Source organism: Peromyscus leucopus, chromosome X, assembly GCF_004664715.2.
Source record: "Peromyscus leucopus breed LL Stock chromosome X, UCI_PerLeu_2.1, whole genome shotgun sequence".
NCBI classification, from domain to species: domain Eukaryota; kingdom Metazoa; phylum Chordata; class Mammalia; order Rodentia; family Cricetidae; genus Peromyscus; species Peromyscus leucopus.
Window position 1 is genome coordinate 19,641,416 of NC_051083.1, and position 24,490 is coordinate 19,665,905.

The 24,490-nt window shown below is 40.6% G+C and overlaps 1 protein-coding gene and 1 long non-coding RNA gene across 2 annotated transcripts; one reads left to right on the forward strand and one right to left on the reverse strand.

Annotated features, from left to right (window-relative positions):
* LOC114702854 lies at positions 1-21,180 on the reverse strand. Its single transcript, XR_003736045.2, has 4 exons — positions 19,231-21,180; positions 17,880-17,951; positions 15,300-15,377; positions 1-41 (listed from the first exon to the last, which is right to left on the reverse strand). It is a non-coding gene; the product is annotated as an uncharacterized LOC114702854 (long non-coding RNA).
* A 1,105-nt stretch (positions 21,181-22,285) lies between these two features.
* Positions 22,286-23,661, forward strand: Mageh1 (MAGE family member H1). Its single transcript, XM_028883429.1, has one exon. The coding sequence runs from the start codon at positions 22,507-22,509 to the stop codon at positions 23,161-23,163; it is 657 nt and encodes a 218-aa protein (XP_028739262.1). The 5' UTR covers positions 22,286-22,506; the 3' UTR covers positions 23,164-23,661.
* The last annotated feature ends 829 nt before the right edge of the window (positions 23,662-24,490 follow it).

A 24,490-nucleotide genomic window follows, 5' to 3' on the forward strand; every position in this document is an offset into this window, starting at 1 on the left:
CTCACAACCATCCGTAATGAGATCTGGCGCCCTCTTCTGGCCTGCAGGGATACATGGAGGCAGAACACTGTATACATAATACATAAATAAATCTTTAAAAAAATGCTGTACCATTTCAAAGGGCAAGAGAAAAACATGGCAAATTCACAAGCCCGTATCTGACCCCAATATTTTTCAGCTATTAACAGAAGAATTAGATGAAAGAAAACTAAGAAAATTACTCACTAACACCTCTACCCTAAAAGAATGGTCAAAGGTCTGCAATATGGCTCAGTGAGTAGAGGCATTTGCCACCAAGCCTGAAGACCTGAGTTCAAACCACATAGTGGAAGGAGAGAATTGACTTCTGCAAATTTTCTCTGATCTGTACATGTATGCCATGGAATAAGTTCACACACACACACACACACACACACACACACACACACACACACACACAATTTGTTCTTAAAAGGCATGATAGAATTTTCTCACATACAAAGGAAGTCATCTTTTCAAAAAGGAACGAAACTATGGGCACAGCAAACAGACATGAGCAAGCCAACAGACTTCTTCTCTTCTAGAATTATCTCTATCGTGTTTAATGGTTGAGACAAAACTTACAATGCAATGCTAGCTGATGTTTTCTAGATATGCGGAGAGGAAGTATTGAGATGATGACTTTATCATCAAGGAGAACACAGCAATGCAAAGGGTGGTAAGAAGTTTAAAGTTGACATGCATTGATAAAATGGTACCAGAATCTTAGGATAAGCTATGCTATGTGTATATTATAACGTCACTAAAACTATATAAATAGGCACATCTAAAACCATTAGATGAATCAATATTGACTAATAAGAATATACATGAAACCATTTTGTGGATGCAGGGGAAGTGAACCCACAGTGAGAAGATAGCCCTATCAGGGTGTGTGGGTTTGAGTCTCCATATTTATTTTTCCCCTTTTTACTAACTAATTTCCATGGCATAAGCTAAGTACATATTTAACAGTTTGGGTTTATGTATACAGTACATTTACTAAGCTATGTACAGAGTTTGGTTCCTATTAAGTCAAATAACAAAGCATGTGAAAAGGAGATTCAAATGCATCCTGTGGGCAGCTTCAGCAAAGCGTGTTTGGAAGCTTGACTTTCCATTTATTTACATTATGGAGTTTTTTTTCCTATAGATGGGACTTTTGCAGCCTCATCAGGGACTGGGAAAGTCACAGGAGCGGAAAGAAGGCCCCAGAGCAAACAGTCCTTTCAATCATTTCACTGAGTGCTTATTGCTGTTTCTTTCTCCCTGACAACTAAAAGGCACCAGATGCTCATGCCCTCTTTGCTATAAGCACTGACAAGAGTTTGCACTTGGCAGCTGGAGGCCTGATTAAATGGGGTCTGCACGGAAATTGCCACCTCTTGGGCTAGGGAGAGGTGGAGGTGGTATGAGGCGCTCCCTCAGACCTCCTCATTTCCTGGCTCACTTTGATCCATAATCTCTGGAAATGCACACATCAACACATGAAGCAGAAGCAGGTAGTCAGCATTTTGTCTTCCCAAGAGACTCTGAGACTCTGCAGTTCTTCTTATGATATCAAAATGCATTGCGATTCTTGTTGATTGGCATGTAAGGTTAAGGGACCAAGGAGTGGGGGAAGGAAGTGGGTCTAGAGAGGGAAATAGCAAGTCACTGGTATTATAATGGGGAAATGGGGAAAATGGAGTGGGGGATTTAACTGGGGACTGGATAAGAGAGAGCAATACAAATGGAATGGAGGGAAGAGGGATAATTAACTCTAGGGATGTTTAAAAAAACACAGTAATTATATTATTTTATGTCCCAGACAGTGACATCATCAGTTAGCATGCCAGCACAGATGGCAGAACTCTTACAAGGCCTCACCCCTAGATGAATGAGCCCCTAAATGGCTATCCAATACCAAATGGCCAACTCTAAAAATACATAAATACAAGCAGCACTAAAGGGACTAAATGGCTGTATTTATAATTTTTTATTTCTTAATTTTATTTTATTTTATGTGCTGTGAGTGTTTTGCCTGCATGTCCATGCACCGTGGATAGGCCTGTGGAGGCCAAAAGATGATGTTGGATCTTATGGATCTGGAGTTACTGATTGTTGTGGGATATTTGTATAATGTGTGAAGATGTACTGCTGTGGTTGGTATAGTAAAAAGTTGAATGTCCAATAGCTAGGCAGGAGGTATAGGTGGGATTTTCAGGGAGAGAAAGGAAGAGAAGGGAAATCTAGACACAAGGGAGATGCCAGGAGACACAGAGAGGAAATAGGAGGTACAAGACGGAAGAAAGGTCATGTCACATAACAGAACATAGATTAATAAAAATATGGGTTAATTTAAGTTATAAGAGCTAGTGAAAAACAAGCCTAACCTAAAGGCCAAGCTTTCCTATTAATAATATGTCTCTGTGTTGTTATTTGGGAGCTGGCTGGCGGGAAGAGAAAGACTTGTTATAACTGATGGTTGTAAGCTGTGATGTTGGTGTTGAGAACTGAACCTGGGTCCTCTAGATGAGCAGCCTGTGCTCTTCTTACCTGCTAAGCTATTTCTCCAGCCCAAGGTTGTATTTATCTAACGCTCTCTAGGCCTCCTTCTTTTCCCCACCCCTTAGGACCTTAGCTAGATTTCTCATTGATAGATTTCTCATTGATAGCCATTCTGACTGGGATGGGGTGATATCGGAAAGTAGTTTTAATTTACATTTCCCTGATGGCTAGGGATACTGAACACTTTAAACTATTGGCCATTTGTGGGCGCTTTTTTTTTTTAAAATTAATTTATTTATTATGTATACAGTGCATATATCCCTGCAGGCCAGAAGAGGGCACCAGATCTCATTACGGATGGTTGTGAGCCACCATGTGGTTGGTGGGAATTGAACTCAGGACTTCTGGAAGAGCAAGCAGTGCTCTTAACCTCTGAGCCATCTCTCCAGCCCCATTTGTGGGCTTTTAAAAAGCTGTGTATTAGCCGGGCAGCGGTGGCACATGCCTTGAATCCCAGCACTCGGGAGGCAGAGCCAGGCGGATCTCTGTGAGTTCGAGGCCAGCCTGGTCTACAGAGTAATATCCAGGGCAGGAACCAAAACTACACAGAGAAACCCTGTCTCGAAAAAACAAAACAAAAGAAAAAAAGAGCTGTGTATTCAACTCATTGACTCATTTGTTGATTGGCAGTTTATATAGTATGTATTCATGTAAGGATCATAAAGAAAAATAAAAGAAATAAAAAACAGAAAAAAATTAAATAAAATTAGAGATAATTTAAAAGAGAAACCTGACAAAAAGCATTGGAGAGACTGCAGGGAAAGATAAATCCATTATTAACTGCTGGTGGCAGTTCAAATTGATAGAGCCATTACAGAATGAGTTTGGAGCCCCCCCAAACAATTAAAACAGGATTACCATATGACCCAACTATTACACTCCTGGGCATGGTATTTTCATCATCATGTTTATTGCTGATTTTTTTTACCATAACAAAGAAGTGAAACCAACTTAGTTGTCTATCAGCAGATGAATAAACAATGAAAATCTGGCACATATATAAAATGGAATACTACTCAGTTATAAAGAAAAATTAAATGTAAAATTTGCAGGGAAATGAATGGATTTTAAATGTATAATATTAAGGTCACACAGTCTTCAAAAGAAAAAATTTGCATATTCTTCCTTATATGCAAGTCCTAGCTTGTACTATATATATGTTATATATGATATACATTTATATATTACATATATATGTGTGTGTTTGTAAACAAATATACGTGTGGGTACAGTATATATGCATGTAGAAAGAGATCAAGAAAGGATAGATATTAGGTGATGAGGAAGGACAGCATGAAGGTAAAGGACACATGAATTGTGAAAGAGCATATAAAGTTAATTGTATACACAGTCTTAACTCTGTCGTGGCTTTTTTTGTGGTAGGTAGATAAGTGCATAAAATATAACTAATAGTGGAAGTGTAAATGATAGTGAGATTCCCCAACTTCAGAATGACAATTCTAGCCATATAAAAGTTCAGTGAGATATAAAGATTTCAAGTCTGGCTAATCTCATTGCACATTGGTGGCCCTGTTTGTAGAGGTTTAGGAGGTGTGGCCTTGCTGGAGGAAGTATGTGTCTGGGGGATGGGCTTTGAGAATTTAAAGCCTTGCCCCACCTCCAGTTCACTCTCTTTGCTTCATGCTTTTGTTTGAGATGTGATCTCTCAGCTTCCTGCTTCTGCTACCATGCCATCATGGATTCTGATCCCCTTGGAAGCACAAATAAAAAGGAACTCTTTCTCCTATAGCTCACTTTTTGTCATGGTGTTTTATCAGATCAAAATAAAAGTAACTAATACATGTACCCACTGCTGAGTTCATCAGGCTCCAGTGAATGGTCACAAAGACAGCACTGATTAATCTCAGTGGAACAAAAAACCCCAACAAACTAGATATTCTTCAATGTGTGAGATAGATTTGTGGAGGAGAGGGTGTCAGGTATGATGGGGAAGTGGGGAATGAGAGCAGTCAGTCAGCATGCATTGTGTACATGTGCAAGAAGAAGAAATTTGATGAAAAATAAAATAAAGTAAAATACACATCTGCTCTCCTATGTTTATTGCAGCCTTACTTACTACAGCCAAAAACTTAAGTGCCTATCAACTGATAAGGAATAATGAATGGGTAATGAAATATAGTATACAGGCACCAAGGAATAGCTTCTAGCATAAAAGGATGACATTCCATAATCTGTGAGAACAGGAATGAAACTGGAGAATATTATGTCTAATAAACCACATACAGAAAGGCAAATGATACATAATCACACACATATGGGTAATAGCTAATGAAGCTACACTATATAGGAAGGGAGGTTATGTGCTGTTATGCAAAGTAGGAATCATTATGAGAACCACAAAGCAAGTAACTGAATAATGTACACAGAGGAAATGAAAAAGGGCTCAAAGTGGAACACAGATAAAACATAAACACTAGAGAAAGCATTTATAGAGAAATTATGAACAAAAAGTGTATATGATACACAGGGGCCATCAAGATGGCTTATCATGTAAAGGCACCAGCTATTAAGCCTGTCAACCTGATTTTAATTCACAGGAACCACATCTTAGAAGGAGAGAACCAAATCATGAAAATTGTCCTCTGGCTTCCACATATATGCCATGGAACATACATGCCCACAGATACTCTCTCTCTCTCTTTCTCTCTCTCTCTCTCTCTCTCTCTCTCTATATATATATATATATATATATATATAATTGTATATATATACAATTTTTATATAATAATATATATAAAATTGTATATATATAAAAATTGAAAAAGCCACTTTGGGCAGGAGAGGTGGCTCAGCAATTAAGAGCCCTGAATTCAGTTCCCAGCATCCACACTGTCACTACTGTCTATAACTCCAGCTCCCCTGGAGCCAATGAACTCTACTGATCTCCATGGATATCTGGATACACATGCACATACACACAGACCTACACAAATACATATAATAAAAAATAAAAACAAACTTAAAAAAGACACAAAGGAAAAGAGTTGGATCACCATACTAATATCAGAGGAAATAATATTTAAGTTCAAGTAATTTATAGGAAATAGAAGAATTTCATATGATAATAAAGTGATTAATTCATCAAGAAGATGTAACAGTTATAAACCTATATTCACCAATCAAAAAGTCCCTGAAATACTAAGCATAACTGACAGACTACAAGAGTGAAATAGACAGCAATACAATAAGTGCTTATTATTAAAGTACTCTGTTTTCAATAGTAGATATAACATATACACAGAGGACTTGAACAAAATTATAAATCAATTATACTTGAGATATATGGAACATTCTCTGGGATAAACTTCTAGGTCACTATATATATTAAGCCTCAGCAAGCTAATATTTTACAAATATTAGCAGTATACATGGTGTCTTTTCTAAGTATAGCAGAATGAAGCTGGATATTAATAATGCAAAGAAAGCTGGAAATTTTGCCAATACATGGAATTTAAACAAACTCTTAAATAGCCAAGACATCAAAATGGAAATCACAATAAAAATGAGAAATTACTTAGGTGGTGGTCTGAATGAGAATGGTCCCCATAGGCTCATATATTTTTAAACTTGGTCCTCAGTTGGTGAAACTGGCATGGATTAGAAGTCATTCCCTTGTTGGAGGAGGTGAGTCACTGGGGTACAGGCTTTGAAGTTTCAAAAAGCTCATGCAGTTCCCATTTAGTAACCCCCGAATCCTGCTTGTGGATTAAGATGAACTCTCAGCTATTGCTCCAGATCCATGTCTGCCTGTATGCTTTCTTGTTTCCCACCATGACAGTCATGGACTCTAAACCTCTGAAACTGTGAGCCCTAAATAAACTCTATCTTCTCTAAGTTGCCTTGGTCATGGTGTTTTATCACAGAAACAGGAAAGTAACTAAGACACTTAGAGATAAATGAAAATGAAACACAACATACTAAAATTTCTGAGATGCAGTGGAGCAATATTAGTGGAAAATTTATAGCACTATATGCCAATATTTAACAGCAGAAAGATTTTCAAAATAACCTAACAATGAAAGGATGGTAAATGGTGCTGGTTGTGGTGTGCAGCACTGGTTACTGCGTGGAAAGGTCATGGTCACGACAGAACCCAGATTCAGTATTCAGAGCTTTATTAGGAGGAAAAAAGGGGGGAGAGGGGACCAGGTCGGGTGAGAGAGAAAGATGGGTGGGGGAAGAGGGGAGCAGAGCAGAACAGGGAGCAGAGAGCAGAGAGCAGAGAGCAGAGAGAGCATTGGGTCTGCATCAGCTTTTAAGGCACAGATTGCGTGACCACACCACACATACATAGTTGTCAGTGCCCCTGATGATGTAAGATGCAAGACCCCAAACTGCGCATGTGCAGGAGTGAGGACAGGGTCCTAACAAACAATGCAGCTCAAGAACTTCTAAAGATAAAATCAAACTAAAACCAAGGCTGACAAGAAGAAAATAATAAATATTAGAGTTAGATAAAATGGATAATAGTAAAACATTAGAAATAATAAATGCCAAATTTATTTCTTTAAAGACTTAGAAGATTGACAGTTGATAAAAAATACTAAAATCAAAATTTGTGATATTATTACTGATACTACAGAAATAACATTGATTAAAGGAGAGTCATTACTACAATTCACTGTAGGCTCCACCCTCAACTTCAGATAACTTTTACTAATATTTAAATGAGTAAATTTCTGGAAATGCACCAAGTCTTTAAAAGATGACATCCAACATCTAAATACACATATAATGAGGAGACTGAATTAGTAGTCAGAGACCATGCAGCAAAGACAAATTGGGGCTCATATGGTTTCACTGTTGAAATTTTCAAATCTTGTTTTGAGACAGGCCCTCTCTATGTATCCCAGGCTGGCCTGGGACTCATGATGCTCTGCCACTCAAGTGTTGGAATTGCAGGTGTGCACAATTCTTTCTGGCTGAATTTTGCTAAATATTTAAAGTATTCAAACTCTTAATGATAAAAATCTGTAAGGAGAAATACTCAGCAGTGGAAAACTAAAATCATTTACCTTAACATTGGGAACAAGGAAAAGATCCATGATATCAACATTGTGATGGAAGTACTAGGCAGATCAATCAGATAAGAAAAATAGTAAATGGGATTCACATTGAAAGGAAAAATAAATCTATGTATACTCACAAAGTACAACATCTTAAAAGTAGAAAATCATAAGTAATTGTGCAAAATTAATAAATGAATGTATAAACTTATACTAATGTAACACAGATCTAAGGGTATAGTCTGAGACTGGATTCCTCACCAGTAAACCAGAACACCATACTTCTTATCATTTGCAGATGCAATATCCCATTGCAGATAACTCTCCCAACCAAGATAAGATGGTGATGAACAAACATCACTTCAGCATTGTGCTAATTTTACACAGCAAGAAAGGGAATAAAGCAAGATTTCTAACAACAACTTGGAATTATAAAGGTATTCAATAATCCCCTGCTGAAAAGTATACTTTCTCTTACATTCCTGGTTCCACCCAAGAAGTTAATTAAGCTTTTGCTATTGTGACCTCCCTACTGTGACTGGCAAATCAATATTAGGAGTGTACTGAGGGTATAATCTAACAGAGTGACATTTATGCACTTTCAGATAATGCAAAATTTTGAAGTATAAGTGAACTAACATTTCCCTTGAAAATAATATCTTATAAATTTTAAATATAATTAACCTTCAGGTATATCAAATACTCATGGAAGATGACTAAAAACAAAAATTACTTTAAGTATTAATGCAAAAAATTTAAAATAGGATATACAATTTTAATCAAAAGTTTAAAAAGCTTGTCTCCCTCCCTCCCTTCCTTCCTCCCTCCCTCCCTCCCTCCCTCCTGTCCTTCCCTTCTCTAGCTCCTACAATCTTTCCACCCTGTCTTCCACAATGATCCAAGCCTTGGGAGGAGGGGTGTAATACAGATGCCTCATTGAAGTCTGAGCATTCTGTAGTCTCTTATTCTCAGCACCCTGAGCAGTTGTTGGTCTCTATTTTTAAGAGCCAAAAGTGGGGATGACGAAAAAATAATTAGCAGTTTCTGTACACAGCAGGGTAGTTTCACATATGAATTCAGAATGGTTAATTACCCAATACTAAGTGGTCAGCCCTAAAATCATATACAAGTAAGTAATACTAAATGGACCCACAGGTTGTATTTATATGTTTATTCATTTATACACAATAATACTTTTTTTTTTCAAGACAGGGTTTATCTGTGTAGCTCTGGCTGTCCCGGAACTAGCTCTGTAGGCCAGGCTGGCCTCGAAATCACAAAGATCTGAGTGCTGGGATTAAAGGTGTGCACCACCACACTTGGCCTACACAATAATAATTAAAGAAAAAGAGGCCATGAATTTCAGAGGGAGTCTGGAAAACATGGGGGTTATATAATATTTTAATTAAAAATAAAATTTTAAAAATGTGTGGGTGGTGATCAGACATTACAGATACCTTGACAGTGGCCTTAAAAATTAGTGGAATTTTGGAAGTTTTTCCTTAAATAAGGAAAATTAGTAAAAGGCGAAAGATTTATATGATCTGAAGAATAACCAGAGTAGGAAATGAGCTACCTAGAGTAGAAATGAATCATAACTAAATAGCCATCTAGCAGCACACACACATGTTATTTCTTAAGATGCTTGCTATATGAGCTCTAAGAGGTATAGGATAACCTTCCTATCAATATTACAATAAAAATCGAGCAATCAATGTAGCATTTATAATGCCTGTCATATCCCAGACCACTCTCATAACTGGTTATGTAAGGCCATAAAAATCATGTTTTTTGCTCTTTAAATACTAAAAAAAAATAAGTTTTTAAAAAGTAAAGCATAAGCCTGTAAGTGCTGATCTCTGTGTGAGTGAGGGACTCTGTTGGAGAGAAACCAGTTGAACACAAATATAAAAAGTTCTCAAACAAGAAACTAAGAGAGCTCATGCTTTCCCTGTATCGACAGAGCTCACCTGTCCTGGCATTTCACTGGGGATTGCGATCACGCCCTTGATTATATCAGTGACACTCACTGCCTGCCTGAGATCTTCAGTCCTGTATCCAATGATCTGTGAGGCCCCCTTCTTGACTGTGAAGTAGCAGAGTGATAGGAAGGCACACATGAACACAGACCAGAAGGCTCTAATCCAAGAGCATGGATGAAACACCAAAAACCTCCACAAGGGCTCAGTGACAGCTAGTTCTATCCTGGTCACACAAGATGGTTCATCCTGGTCACACAGCCAGCAACACTTCCAAATTGGTTCTAGGAGAAATGCTGGGCCTATCTTCTGTCCAATGACACATGGGCATAAGTGATGTGTATTATCCGTAGCACAGTGTAAGATAGCCCAGTGCAACTATTTCTCTCTTATCTCTCAAGTACACCGTTGTTAGTAGGGCCGAATGTAGTCATCACATGGGTTGTAGGGAAACTAGGTATCTCCATTTTCTACTTGAAGGAGAGATGCTCAGAAAAGCCTCCTGACAGGGAACATCCTTAGGAGTGTTTGTGTGAGTAAAAAGCACACAGCATCCAGTCTTTTGTACTCTTACTAACGCATACTCCTGAGAGTCAAAAGAAGACTAGGAATGATCAGCAGTCTATCTTTAATAATATATTGCAGATTATTATAAAGGAACAAATAAGGGTCACTATCATTTTTCAAGCAAAGAGCATGTCTCATCATGAATAATCAAATCACCTCTTTACTGAGTGGTATGTTTGAGGTTCTGCTGAGTAAATAGATAGCTCTGAAATATGTCAGGCTGGATATGAGCTCTTATCTCATTGTCAAGCAGGTGGGCAAACAGGCAAACACATTAACTGCACTAAAAACTGATGATGGCGCTGGCAGGACGGAAAGACAGGCGACTCCAGGAACAGGGACCGAAGCACAGCAGAGAGACATTAATAATGCTCTGAAGGGTAAGGAAGCTATTAACTGTCCGATGGTGACACCTACCTTTGAGCACATTGTATAAGTAAACTATTACCAGCATAGAGCCTGGGACCAGCTGGGCCTTTTTGTTTTGTTTGGTTTGGTTTTGATGTCACAACCTAGATGCGAGCCCTGGCTTTGCTACTTACTAATTTGCCACTTAGTTTCTTTCTTTCTTTCTTTCTTTCTTTCTTTCTTTCTTTCTTTCTTTCTTTCTTTCTTTCTTTCTTTCTTTCTTTCTTTCTTTCTTTCTTTCTTCCTTCCTTCCTTCCTTCCTTTCCTCTCTCTCTCTCTTCCTTCCTTCCTCCTTTCCTTCCTTTCTTTGTGTTTTTTGTTTTTTTTTTCAGAATTAAAGTCATGATCCACCACCGACCAGCTCCCATTTAGCTTGTTAAATTCTTTCCTTCAGTTCCTTATCTGAAAGAGAGGGATTTCAAGAACTACATTCAACGTGTTAGGGAAATCACAGAAGCAAAAAGCCCAGTGCAGTGATGACTATTGGTAAGGAACGACATTGTTTCCTTATATGTGGAGTCCAGATGTGTGTGTGTGTGTGTGTGTGTGTGTGTGTGTGTGTACACTAAAAAGGGGACTGTGTCATGGGAGGAAAATATCCTGAAGGAGGAGTTAGAGGACAAATGGAGAGGATAATGAAATGCATATGATGAGAAAGCAAAGGGGGCATTTAGGGGAAAGGGTCCAGGAAGAGTAGGGTAAATGAAAATCTATATATCTATGCCCATATGTTAGTGTGGCTCCCAGACTTCAGCAGAGAAATTTCCTTGTGTTGTTGACAGTGGTTAATGCAGGAACGTACAATGAGTCCAAGTACAGAGAATAAATGTCTGTGTACAGCAAGGCCACAAATCCGCCATCTACATTAGCACCTTGCTAAAAGCTCAGGGGCTGACCACTGAGGAAGAAAATGGCAGAAAGATGGTAAGAGCCACAGGCCAGGTGGGACTGGAGCGACACGGTCTTTTCTGGATATGACAGGACCAGTGGACTCATGAACTCACAGCACTTGTGACTGTCTGAACAAAATCAAGCCAGTCAACATTCCAGCATGGGCTGGGCGGCAGGCTCCAGAGGTCCAACCCCTAACTGAAGTGCTCTTGACAGCTGATGCCTTTTAGGGGAAGGGAGAGCCAGTTTTCTTTAAGGGTGTAAGTTAACCACACTCATCAGATGGTCCCCACCCATGAGTTCACATGAAACACAAGTTGGACTCAGAGTGGGCTATTATTTTCAAAAAGAGGACATGAAGCTGGGGGTAGGGAGGTGGAGATGGACTTGTTAAGAGCCAGGAGGGGCAGTGGGGAGTGAATATGGTTAAAATACACTGTAGTATAATAATAATAATAATAATAATAATAATAATAATAATAATAATAATAATAAAAGGCCAGGTGGTGGCACATGCCTTTAATCCCAGCACTCGGGAGGCAGAGGCAGGTGGATCTCTGTGAGTTCAAGACCAGCCTGGGCTACACAGTGAGTTCCGGGAATACTCGCAAAACTACACAGAGAAACCCTGCCTCAAAAAATCATACTCATCCCACCCTCCACAAAACAATAACAACAACAACAAAAACAAAACAAAACAAAATACATTGTCTTAAATTCTCAAAGCATTAATAAAAATGTTTTTAAAAGAAGGAGGCAGGGAGATAGATTGGGAAATGGGAAACAGGGACAAACAAGAACAAAATATAATGACATACACACATGAAAAAGTCCCAATGAAACCCATTATGCTGCATGCTAACTTGAAAGTTAATTTAAAATAAAAATAAAGGACATCATGGAGATGTCTACCTGTGTCCACAATGTGAAATTCTAAATAGTAAGGACTTTTTCAGCGCTGTCCCTATGATAGCCATTAGTCCTGCACAATTCTTGGCAACCAGGGAAATTGGAACCAAGCTTCAGTCTCTTCCATTTAAAAATTGAAAGTGTCTGACTTGGAGGTCCGTTGTCACGGTGATATTCAGTGTTTCTATAGAAACCGATTTATTTTTCCATCAAAGTCCTCTGTGCGGAAAGTTCCATTTGCTAGATTGTGACCATTACCGTGGTGTTTTTACATTTACACCCTCCATCTTGCGCGTGTGTGCCCATGTGTGGAAGTCAGTGGACAACCTGGCGGGAGGGGGGGCGGTCAACCCTCTCCTTCCACTATGTGGGACCTAGGGACCAAACTCAGGCCAGCAGACTTGGCAGCAAGTGCCCCTATCTGCTGAGCCACAGCACCAACACAATTACCATATTTGTTATGTGCATCTTTAAACTGTATATCCATAGGGATCCGCTAAATATGGTTGTTTACAGAAGATTGGATGACACAGACAAGACACATATCATTTTATACCCAGTAGACTTGACATCATATTCGAAAGTTGTGACTATAATAAATATCATTTAGCAACAAATGATGGGTCAGGTTTGTAAAAATAATGGAGTGTTGTCCAAAAAGTATTATCTGATTTTTGTTAAGTTTCACGGTGTGGTTTTATTTTATTGAGTATTCTTTCCTGAATATACAAAAAGCCAGATAGTGGACTATCTCCCTCAGCAATGATGAACCACAGGCTGGGAAGATGGCAAGTGTGAGGACCTGGGTTTGAAAGCCCAGAACCCAGGTAAAGGCAAGTGTGGTAGCTTGCATCTGTAACCCCAGATTACACTGAAGACATTATCTTAAGCAAGGCTGAGGGTAAGGATGAATACCTAAGGCTGTCTGTTCTCTGACCTGCACAAACACGCCATGGCACATGTGCATCTACATACACATGAACACATTCACACATAGACACATGATATTATTTATTTCAATTGTTTACTTTAAAAATTCATACATTAGTACTGTACCTCATTATTTCTACCTCTCCTCCTTTTCTGCTTCCTCTCAAATTAATAATCTCTTTTTCATTATTGTTATACACATACATATACATACACATATACACAGAAGCCTACTGAATCTACATACTGTTGCTTATATGTGTATGGGTTTAGAGATGACGGTTTGGGATTGGCTAATTCATCAGAGTGGCTCATCCCTGGAGGAAACTGAATCTCCCTCTCTCAGAAGCTCATGCTTGCCTGAAAGTCTTCATTTAGGTGTGATGCCTTGTGAGATTTGCCTTGTCTAAGCTGACGAGTTGACTGGTGTTGTCATGGTCTTGTTTAGGCAACATACTGTTAAGATTTCCTAGGTACACCTTCCCTGTCATGTCTAGAGGACAGTAGCTCACATCAGATGTTCCGGTCTTTTACGTTCTTTCTACCCCCACTTCCATGATTTTCCTTGAGCCCTAGGTATAGAAACTGTGTTGTAGATATATCAGTTGGGTTTGGGCATCCCACAGTCTGTTGTTCTCTGCATTTTGATCAGTTGTGAATCTTTGTAATAGTCTCTGTTGCAAAAAGAAACTTCTTTGATGATGGGTAATGGCTATGCTTATCTGTGGCAATAAGAATAAATACTTAAAAAATATTTACAAATTATATTGGTCTGTGTAAATGGCAGTCAAAGGTTCTACTCTAGGGTCTATGACCTCTCTAGTCAAGGGTAGTTGTCTATGTTTATAGTACCAAGAATGAATTCCTTTCTATTGAGTGGGCCTTAAATCCAACTAGCCTAAAAACCAACAGCTGTTGGTTACCTCCAAGATATTTAGTGCTACCATTTCACTACTGGGGATATCACCCTGGTCATTGTTGTGGTTTGTAGCCTCTACAGCTAGGTGAAACTATTGATTTCTTTTCTCCCTTGGCAGCTTGAGAACTAGTCCTCAGGAAGGCGGCCTCTAGATCAATCCCTGCAGGCTCTTAAGACACATAATCTTTTTATCATGTAAATATGTACATCATGTAGAGTGGGGACCCACATGACAAGATGGACTTGTGGGGGGTTAGAGGACAACTCTGTGGAATCTGTTCTCCTTTATATGGGTTCTGAGGATAGCACTCAGGTTGTCAGGCTTGTACAGTGTGTGCCTCACCACTGAGGCAGCTCACCAGCTCAAATGTATTAAAAAAAAAAACCTCTTAAATTATGCACCCGTGAAGCTAAATATTGTGGGTCTCTTGTTAAGTGAGAAAATTCTAGTACTTTGTATTTTCCCATATATATATATATATATATATACACACACATATATATATATATATATACATATACACACACATATATATACATACATACATATGAGACATTTCTATAAAGGATGGAACTCTGAATATAGGAAAAAAATCAGTGGGGGTCATTTATCAGGTTGTGAGAGATGGTAAAACCATGAAAGAATTGTACAAGGAAGTATTTTAGGATGCTATAGCTACTCTATATCTTGATTGTGATGGTAATATCATAAATCTATATATGTGTTTAAAAATCATAGATTTAATCCTAAAATATGGTGACTAGACCTTGAAAACTTAAAAGTTAAACTGTTTTGAGGATAACTGACTATTTTTTGATTGGATTTGACGTCTGCCCACTGGAAGAAACTCATGACTGATGCTGTAACCCTGGCTTAAATGGATGGTTGTGGAGGTCACAGGCCCCCAGGGAAAAACGACTACTATTAATTTTCTAAATGGGTGTATAGTCAAGCTACCTTCTAAATCCTTATATCTATCCCCATAGATTAGTGCTGCTCTTGGCCTTGGGCAGGAAGCTTCTTTTTGCAGTGTGTGATGGTGAATGCAGAAACTCATAACTGGTCAAAATTGTGAGAATAAGTATCTGTTGAGTGCTTACCCTTATAAGGGACATCTATATAACCTCTTCCAAGGCCCAGGAAACATTGTGGAAGACCAGGTGGAAAATGGGTAAAAGCTGGAAGATGGAGAAGAACACTATGAAAGCCTGTTTTCTGGATATGATATGGCTTTTGCAATCATGTACACAGTAGCTATGGTTGCTTACACAAGGTGGAGCTCTTCAACATTCTATCATGGATAGGTGAAGGGCTTGTGAGGCCCCCACCCCTGGCTGAGGAGCTATTGGCAGTTAATGGTTGCTAGAGGAGGAAGAGTAACTTTCTTCTGTGATAGAGCCACTAGTAAATTGGAGCCCATGCTTCAGTAAATAACCTACCCATGGTATACGAGCAGCTCCAATTAAACACACACACACACACACACACACACACACACACACACACACACACACACGTGAGGAAGACTAGTTAGGAAGAGTGAAGGAGTAGGAGGGGGATAAGACAAGGGATAGTGAGAAGGGAAAAAGATCTTTTTGTTTTGCTTTGTTTTGGGTTCTTTTGGTTGTTTTTCTGGGTTTTTAAATTTTCTCATTTATTTTGTTTTGTGTGTGCCTATGTGCATGTGTGTATCTGTGTTGGTGCACATGTGAGTGTGAGAGCATCAGAGGACAACCTGCAGTAGTATGTTCTCTCCTTCCACCATGTGAGTCCCAGACTGCCAGGCTTGGCTGCAAGACCTTTCCCTACTGAGGCATCTCATGGGCCTCTGTTTTGTTTTTGAGGTTCTCATGAAGCCCAGGCTGGCATCAAACTCGTGAACTTCCCGCCTTCCTCTCTCAAGGGTTAGGATTACAGACATGTACCATCACATTTGACTGGAAGAAGGTATCTTAAGGGAGGGATGAGGAAGGAGAAAGAGAGGGTAATGGAATTTACATGGCTTCCAAGCATGGGCTGGCTATTAAGAGGAAAGGGAGCCAGCCAGAGGGAAGCAGCAGGACAGGAAAAGCGTTGGGAGAGGGAGGTGGATAAGAACAAGTATGTATGAAAATGCCATAATGAACCCATCATGCTGTATACTAACTTAAATTTTTAATTTCAAAAGGTCCAGAAAGATGGCTCAGTGATTAAAAACACTAGCCATGAAAGTCTGACAGCCCTAGTTTGATACCTAGAACCCACATAAAGGCAAAAGGAGAGAACTGACTCCACAAAATTGTCCTCTGACCTCCACGTGTGTGTCATGGTATGAGTGTGCCCACACAAATCATACACATAACACACACTAGTAATAATAAATAAGATAAAATACATTAGTAATTGTCAAAGAACAAAATGCACTAATAAAAATTAGTAAATTAAAAAGAAGATTATTTTCTGTTTATTTAAAAGTAAAAGCATGTCCTTGCTACCTGGTTTTTATTATAGACCCAAGCTGCAAATTGGTTAAAGTGTTAACCCACGGGGGACTGATTAAACAAAGTGTGCCACATCTGTGCACTGATGTGTCATTCAGGAAAAAGAAAAACGAAAAATGATGAGTGAAATCATTCAAACAACAGAAAAAGACTGATTATCAATCTCGGTGTAGTAGTTTATGCCTTTAATCTCAGCAGTTTGGAGTCTGAGACAGAAAGACCACCCCTTGAAAACCAGGACTACTTAGCAAGATTGTATCTTGTTTTGTTTTTTGTAAATCACTATGTATTGGGCAAAGGAAGAAATACATATGATGAGGATGTAAGCAAAGAGGAAGGAACCATGGTGGGAGTATAAAGTGGTATAGATACTTTGCAAATCAGTATGCAGGTTCCTCAAAAGAATTAAATTGAATCACATATGACCCAGCTACACCACTCTTGGGTACTGACCTTAAGGACTCTACATCCTGACACAGAGATGTTTGCACATACTCATTATTTATTTCATTGTTTAGTGCTGTTGGATATGCACCAGGAGAGGAGCAGACAAAAAAGTTTGCTATACATACACACACACACACACACACACACACACACACACACGCACACACAATGGAATTTTACTCAGCCATGAAGAAGAATGAAATGGTGATATTTGTAAGAAAACGGTTGAAACTGGAGATCATTAGGTTAAACAAAATAAGACAAAGAAAAACAAATACTTCAGTTTTCTGTCATATGCAAAGCCTAAATTTACATGTTTATGTACATACATGTAAATGAAAGTGGAGAAGGGATTATGAGAAGGAAGGTGCCAGAAGGGAGGGATGAGTGTGGAACAAGAGGGGACTTGAAAGGAGGAAGAAGTATTTCAGGAGGAAGGAGAAAGTATTTCAAGAGGGAGGAGGGGAGTGGGCAATGGGGGGGAGGGGCATGCAATTACAATTAGTGAAAAAGAGGCCATGGATCTGAAGAAAAGTGGGGCAGGACGTATATGAGAGGGTGTGGAGGAAGGAAAGGGAAGGGAGAAATGTAATTATGCTATAATTTCAAAAATTAAAAAATGATTGAAATATTAAAAGAAAAAAGACCAAAATACAATGGCATATATTGATGAAGCTGCGCCAATGAAGCTATGAACCCCATTACTTTGCATGGTAATTCAAGACAATTTAAAAATTCTAGGAAAGCACTTACTGTTTGAATTTATTCCCATAAATGACAGGAAATGTAATGTAATCTCTTGTGATAGAGAGCTGGTAACTGTGCCTAGGATGGAGGAAAGGTAGAGAAAAGCAACAAAGGAGACAGTTATAACAGAGCAGGAAGAAATTTGATGACGAATAATATAACAATTGGGCTGGTGAGATGGCTCAGCAGGCTGACTAAAGACGCTTGCCTCCAAGCCTGAACGCCAAAATTCAATCCTCAGGTCCCACCGAGTGGAGGGAAAACCCCAGTCCTGAGGTTTGTTCTTTGGCCTCTGTTAGCATACTGCAGCATATGTGCACCCCCATGAAACAAGTGTAACAAAAATATTCTAAAAAAATGCAATGATTATCTTAATCCTAGTACCAGTTACACACGAGTTAAAATCTATCAAATTGTACAATTTTAGTATGTGCACTTTATGCTAATCACTCATAAAAATAACAAGGAGAAGATGTGCTAGTTCACCCATCAGACTGCTAATGTATTATACACTTAATGTTTAGGGAAGATGAAGATGTGGTACAAACATACTATCCATTCACTGCTGGTGATGCTTATGAAGAAAGGACACAACTATTCAAGGGAATAAGGCTGGACATTTGCATCATGATTTACATGTACCAAGCCATCCAAATCACTAGTTCTGTGACTAGAAATACAAATAAGTAGACAAGCACACAAATGTGTATGGAATGTTGCTTTTAAAAGCGAGCAACTATGTTTAAGCGGTGGGGTTCTAGTATAATAAATTACGGTGTGACTATACAGCATATATAATATTATAAACTAAAAACTCTATGTGTGCCTCAAGATCCTCACGTCATACTGATGATGGAACTAAAATATGGCCCATAGACAGAATAGTTTCTAATCACTGAAACCTCTGAGTCTGTTCATTTTGGCTTTCAGCTCCTCAAACATCTATTTGTATGCAACCTTTTCCCTTTTCTACTGCATATAACTCCCACTAAGCAGTAAGGTTTCAGCCCAATGTTGACTTACTTATTTAGATATACCCTTCCTGATTACACTAAATTAATCTGATATCGCTTACTTCATGCTTGGATGCCTCATGCATGGTTCTGCTAATCAGAGCCAGCATCTTTTACACTAAGCTTTTTGAAAATGCTAAGCTTTTAAACTGTTTTTGCTAACAGACTGGGAACTCACTCTGAAAACTCCAACGAGTTTGGATCAATGCCTAACACATAATAGATGTTATATAACTATGGTTCTTGCATAGATAAAATTTCTGGTCCAGAGCTATTGTTGTCACTAATATTTAATTTTGCACTACTTTATAATAACTAATTTAATCCCTCCCAAAGGAAATTACCTGACAAGTATAGTCTCCATGATTTCATAGATAGCAGTGATTCAGCAACATCCCAAGGATTTTAATCTCATATATGGTAGAATCTGGAACTGAGCCAAAAAATATCTCCCTTTGGAGTCCATGCCTTTAAAACCTGTATATGATTCTTTCCTCTAAATAAATGACCAGAAAGCACTATAGGAATCAGTTTTTGTGGCTTAGCAGAAAAAGCCTAGAGTCTAAGCCCTGTTCCCACTTACTTCTCTAGGAAAACTAGATGGGAGTTGAGGCCCTAGGCTATACATTGTTAGTTGGCTCTCTCTATCCTGCTGTGCAGAGTTGAATTGTCCTTGTGGAGTGAAACAATGGTTCATTTATGTAAAGACAAGGGGAAATGGCACCCTCTCCTCAATCCACTGGTGTGGCAGCATTAAATATACCCCAAATTGCGTTACCAAGCAGGAAGTGGAATTACATTCTCATATGTACTATCAAAATTGGAAAGAAATTACCCAAAATTTCAGTATATATACAAAATCAAAACTATGGTAATAAATGAATAAATATATAATAAATAAATCCCAAGTCAAGGGGACCTTCTGTAATGGTTCAGGGAACAGGGGCAAAGATTGGGGGCATAAAGAATGTAAGAGCCAGAGGACCAGAGACTTTGCTGTGAGATTGTGTCTCTTACTAATGTCAGAAAGCACACCCATAATGTCTCACCAACATGACAGCCTAAATGAGTGCTGAACAAGGATGACACCAATGAACAAGGCGAACTGGACTGGAAAAAACCCATGAAGTCTCAACCCTACACAAAAAAACTACTGGCAACTATGAAAAGCTGGGAACAGAAGACATAGTATTCCCCGAGGAAGAGACACCAACTGGTTGTCCAGTGCTGAACAGTCAGCTCTGAAAACATACACACAAGTAACATTATAGAGAAGGAACAGGTTCTATTTAGGAATATATACATATATGCGTGCAATAACAACTTGTGAAACAAAGAATCCTGAATTGAAAGGACAGTAGGAAAGGACATATGGGACAGTTTTGAGGGGCGAAAAGGAAGGAAGAAATGTTGTAATTATATTGTTATCACAAAAATAAAATAAAAGGAAAGAAAAAACTGGAAAATGACTAGTATGAAGTGGTAACTTCCACATAGACTGACAGCAAGCTAGACAGACAATGCAAGAGAGATCAGCTTTTTCTGTACAGAACAAGTCAGAGGACTGGGATAGTCGATACACTAACTCATCAAGGGCTTGGAACTGACACAAACTGGCCCCAAATTCATGTGCCCAGCTCTGATTTCAGTGGCTTTCTCCCCAGCAGCCATCTCCTTTCTCCCCAGATGCAGGAGTCTGGGCCTCTCTGGGTGACGTTCTGCTGGCAATCCTGTTGCTAGTGACACACTGCCCCGCCACGGAGTTCATTCACTAGATAAAGCCATATCCGATCCCCCAAACTCCACCAAAAAGCTGGGACATGTCAAAGTCTACGAGCGCCACGGGGTCAGTCCCCAGTAGGATTACAAACTGAGACTGTCCAGCACACGTTTCATCCCTTCTAGCCGAACAAGTACAAAGTATCCATTTGCCTTTTAAGAAATAAGAGCGCCTGTGAGCGGCTGGAGCCATGGCTCAGCACTCAGGAGCACTTGCTGCTCTTCCAGAAGAACCGAGTTAGGTTGCCAGCACCCACATCAGGCAGATCGCGACCACCTACGACTCGGTGCCAGGGGATCCCACGCCCTCTGCTACGCATGCACACAAATTAAAGCGCGTCTTCAGCAAACCCCCTGTAAAAACCTTTTCCATCGCGTACTTCTTCAACATGCACTTACTAAAGGCCACTCTCACCTGCTGCTGCTTGAAACCCACTTAGAGGCAAAGCCTGTGCTTACTATGCAGTAAAGGCTTTCATTGCATTCCCACAACCCTCTGAAGCCAGTACTTGAGTTACATCCACTTTAAAGGGGTGGGGTGGGGGTGGGGAGCCAGGCTCTGAGCAAGTTCACGCTTCAGATGACACAAGAAAAGCAGAATGCCTAGCTGTGGGGCCTCCCCTGGGGAGTAAGGACTGACTCATTCCTCTTTGGGGCAGGCCAGAATCAACTTGAGCAAGCAGGTGGGACTCAGGCGGTGCAGAATGGAGGGGAGGCATTTCAGGCAGAGGAATCTGAGCAAGAGGAAGGAGCGGACAGAGGTCAGAGTGTGCACCCGGGGAACAGGCCAAGGCAGGTGTGCTGGCTCGCTGGCCTGGAAAGCTAAGATCCAACTGCACTGTACCATCTCTCTGCTCCCCATTCCCATCCATTGTCTGAAGCCTGCCAGTGGTCTCCCTTCAAATGCCTTTCTGTCTCTCAGTCCCCATGGCAACAGCCTTAAAGCTCACTTTCATCCAGCTGCTTCTTATTCTAATTGCTTCCTCTGTGGCCTGCCAGGAAGTATTCTGGCCCTCTGTGAGGCTGCGCAAATCTAGGCCTGATCTTCTCACTGGCCCGCTTAATTGCCCAGGCCAACACGTACAGGCTCTGCGCCTCTCGAGCACTGCTAGCTGCCCCTGCACTCCCCTCCCCTCCCCTCACCCACCGCTTTGGTCATTAAGTCTATTATTCAGGTCCCTCATGGGCCCACGAATTAATTAGCCACACATAAACGCCTTCTGAAACCCGGGCGGGAGAATGAATGTGCTGCGTAAGCCAAGACAGCCAAGGAGGGCTGGGGTCAGCTGACCCCTTGCAAGACTATGCTCCGCCGCGCCCCTCCCCCACCCTCTCAGCCCGCCTTTGGTGAGAATGGAAGGGCCTGCTGTTTGCCAAAACCTATGAACCAATAGGATAACGTGTGCACCTGCCTAAAGAATACCGAGATTCTTCTCTCCTGCGCACAGGACAAATCCCCGCCAACCCTTAGCTGTCTTATCTACCCTTGTGGGACCCAAAATGCAGCCCGCTCCTTTTCCTTTCGGCGAGCGGAAGTTCCTGTGCGGGAGCGTCCCACTTCCTCTTGGGTGTTCGGCGTGTGCGTGGCAGGAGAGGCGGGGCCAACGCTGCTCCGGTTTCTCGCGCGCTTGGCGCTGCGGCCAGTGCGGGCGGCGACTGCTTGCGCAAGTCTGCTTGCCAGGGAAAGGGCTTTGTGGCCGAAACGACCGCTTCCTTGCTACAAAGACTCCGCTGGCGTTTGCGGTTCGGCGGCTCTCCCCGCGTAAGATAATCACGTTGCTCCGACGCTGCAGATCGCCTTCTCCAGAACTGCTGCAGGCTTTGAGCGCTTGGCAGGAGCCATGCCTCGGGGACGGAAGAGTCGGCGCCGCCGGAACGCAAAGGCAGCAGAAGAGAATCGCAACAATCGCAAGATCCAGGCCTCAGAGGCCTCTAAGACCCCGATGGCGGCTTCTGTGGTCCCGAGCACACCCGAAGACTACCTGAGCGGCCCTGAGGAAGACACAAGCACTCCGGAGAAGGCCTCCACTACCCCTGAAGAAGCTTCAAGCACTGCCCGAGTGCAAAAACCTATTACCCGGAGCAATTTCCAGGGCACCAAGAAAAGTCTGCTCATGTCCATATTAGCCCTCATCTTCATCATGGGCAACAGCGCCAAGGAGGCCCTGGTGTGGAAAGTCCTGGGGAAGTTAGGGATGCAGCCTGGGAGGCAGCACAGCATCTTTGGAGATCCGAAGAAGGTCGTTACAGAAGAGTTTGTTCGCAGAGGGTATCTGCTTTATAAGCCAGTGCCCCGCAGCAGTCCGGTGGAGTATGAGTTCTTCTGGGGCCCTCGAGCACACGTGGAGTCCAGCAAGCTGAAAGTCATGCATTTTGTGGCAAGAGTTCGGAACCGATGCTCCAAAGACTGGCCATGTAACTATGACTGGGATTCGGATGATGATGCAGAGGTTGAGGCTATACTCAATTCGGGTGCTAGGGGTTATTCCACTCCATAGAGAGATCCCAGGCAGACCCTTAGGAGTGGAAAAGAGAATCCAAAGTACTCCATGGAGTAGATAGGCAGGGTCCTAAAATCAAAACGATGTGGAGGGTGGGGAGGGCACTGTATTTGGTATTTGTGATCAGTACTAATTGTTAAAGTGCGAAATAGTGTTTGCTTTAGATATTGTAATCTTGTATTCATTTTATAACACTGTCGATTAAGAACCACAATATGTTTAAATTTATAAATGAAAAGATGTTTATGTTCTTGTTCCTGTCATTGACATTTGCTACAACAGCTGTGCAAACCTTATTAAATGAAGGCCTTCTGTCATGTTGTGGGATGTACAGATTTGTACCACGGAAAGGGGCTGTTCTTAGAAAGTTTGGAATAACCAGTACAATGTGAGTGAGGGAAAATGACAGGCTCGTTCTGTCTTACCTTTGTGTCTGATGTCTTGTGAAGAAACACATCTGTGCAAATAGCATAAATAAAAGCAGAGTAAATAGTCTATTTTCTTCATTTATTGTCCACCTGTTAAGTGAGGTTCAAGTTTACATTCTAGGAACAGTCCTTAGCAGATAGCAAGGACAAGCAGATAGCAAGCACCTATTTTCCAAGAAACTTCTACACGGTGGGGGAGGGGAAAAGGAGGAAACGCAGCAAGTGTTGTAGAGATTGAGAATTAAGAAGTAAGGAGAAGGTAGACAAGCTGATGATATCACCTGGGGGGATAGACCAAGAAAAGAGGGTGTCATAGGGTGCCTGGGAAACCAAGGAACACTTGGAGAATGTAGAGGAGATGAGGAAGGGCCATCATGATATATTATTTGGTATAGGGTGTGTCATTGGAATCTTAATGCACCTTGACAGAAAAGCCATTGGCAAAGATTTGAACCCCTTCTAGAATACGATTAAAATAGAAGATACACATTTATTGTCTTGAGAGAAGGATAGCAGGAAAAAAATAGGTAGCCGTGGGGACCCTAAAAGTGAAAAGGAGGAGACGATAAGAAAAAATTTTGACGCTATGTCAATCTGAGTTCTAAAGGTAATATTGGGTGAGAGTAAATCTGGAGACACTGAAGGCAACACAGAAATTTAAAGAATAAGAAATTCCTCAATGAACTGATCAGGTGTTGTTACAGCTTACAATAAGGCAGTGATAATAAAATCATGAATAGCCATGATGACCTGGGATACTTGGGAGAAAAGCCCTGAAACATCTGGCCTTCAGCATGTGGGAGGAGCCTGAGAGAAGATTCAACCTGTAAGTTCACAGCAGGACACTTACAAGTTTCTCAGGTGTTAACACTTTCTTGCACTGTACAGTGCTCAAA

What these genes read in the sequence shown, in the direction of transcription:
- Mageh1 (XM_028883429.1), top strand. Translation starts at nt 22,507, where the DNA reads ATGCCTCGGGGACGGAAGAGTCGGCGCCGCCGGAACGCAAAGGCAGCA.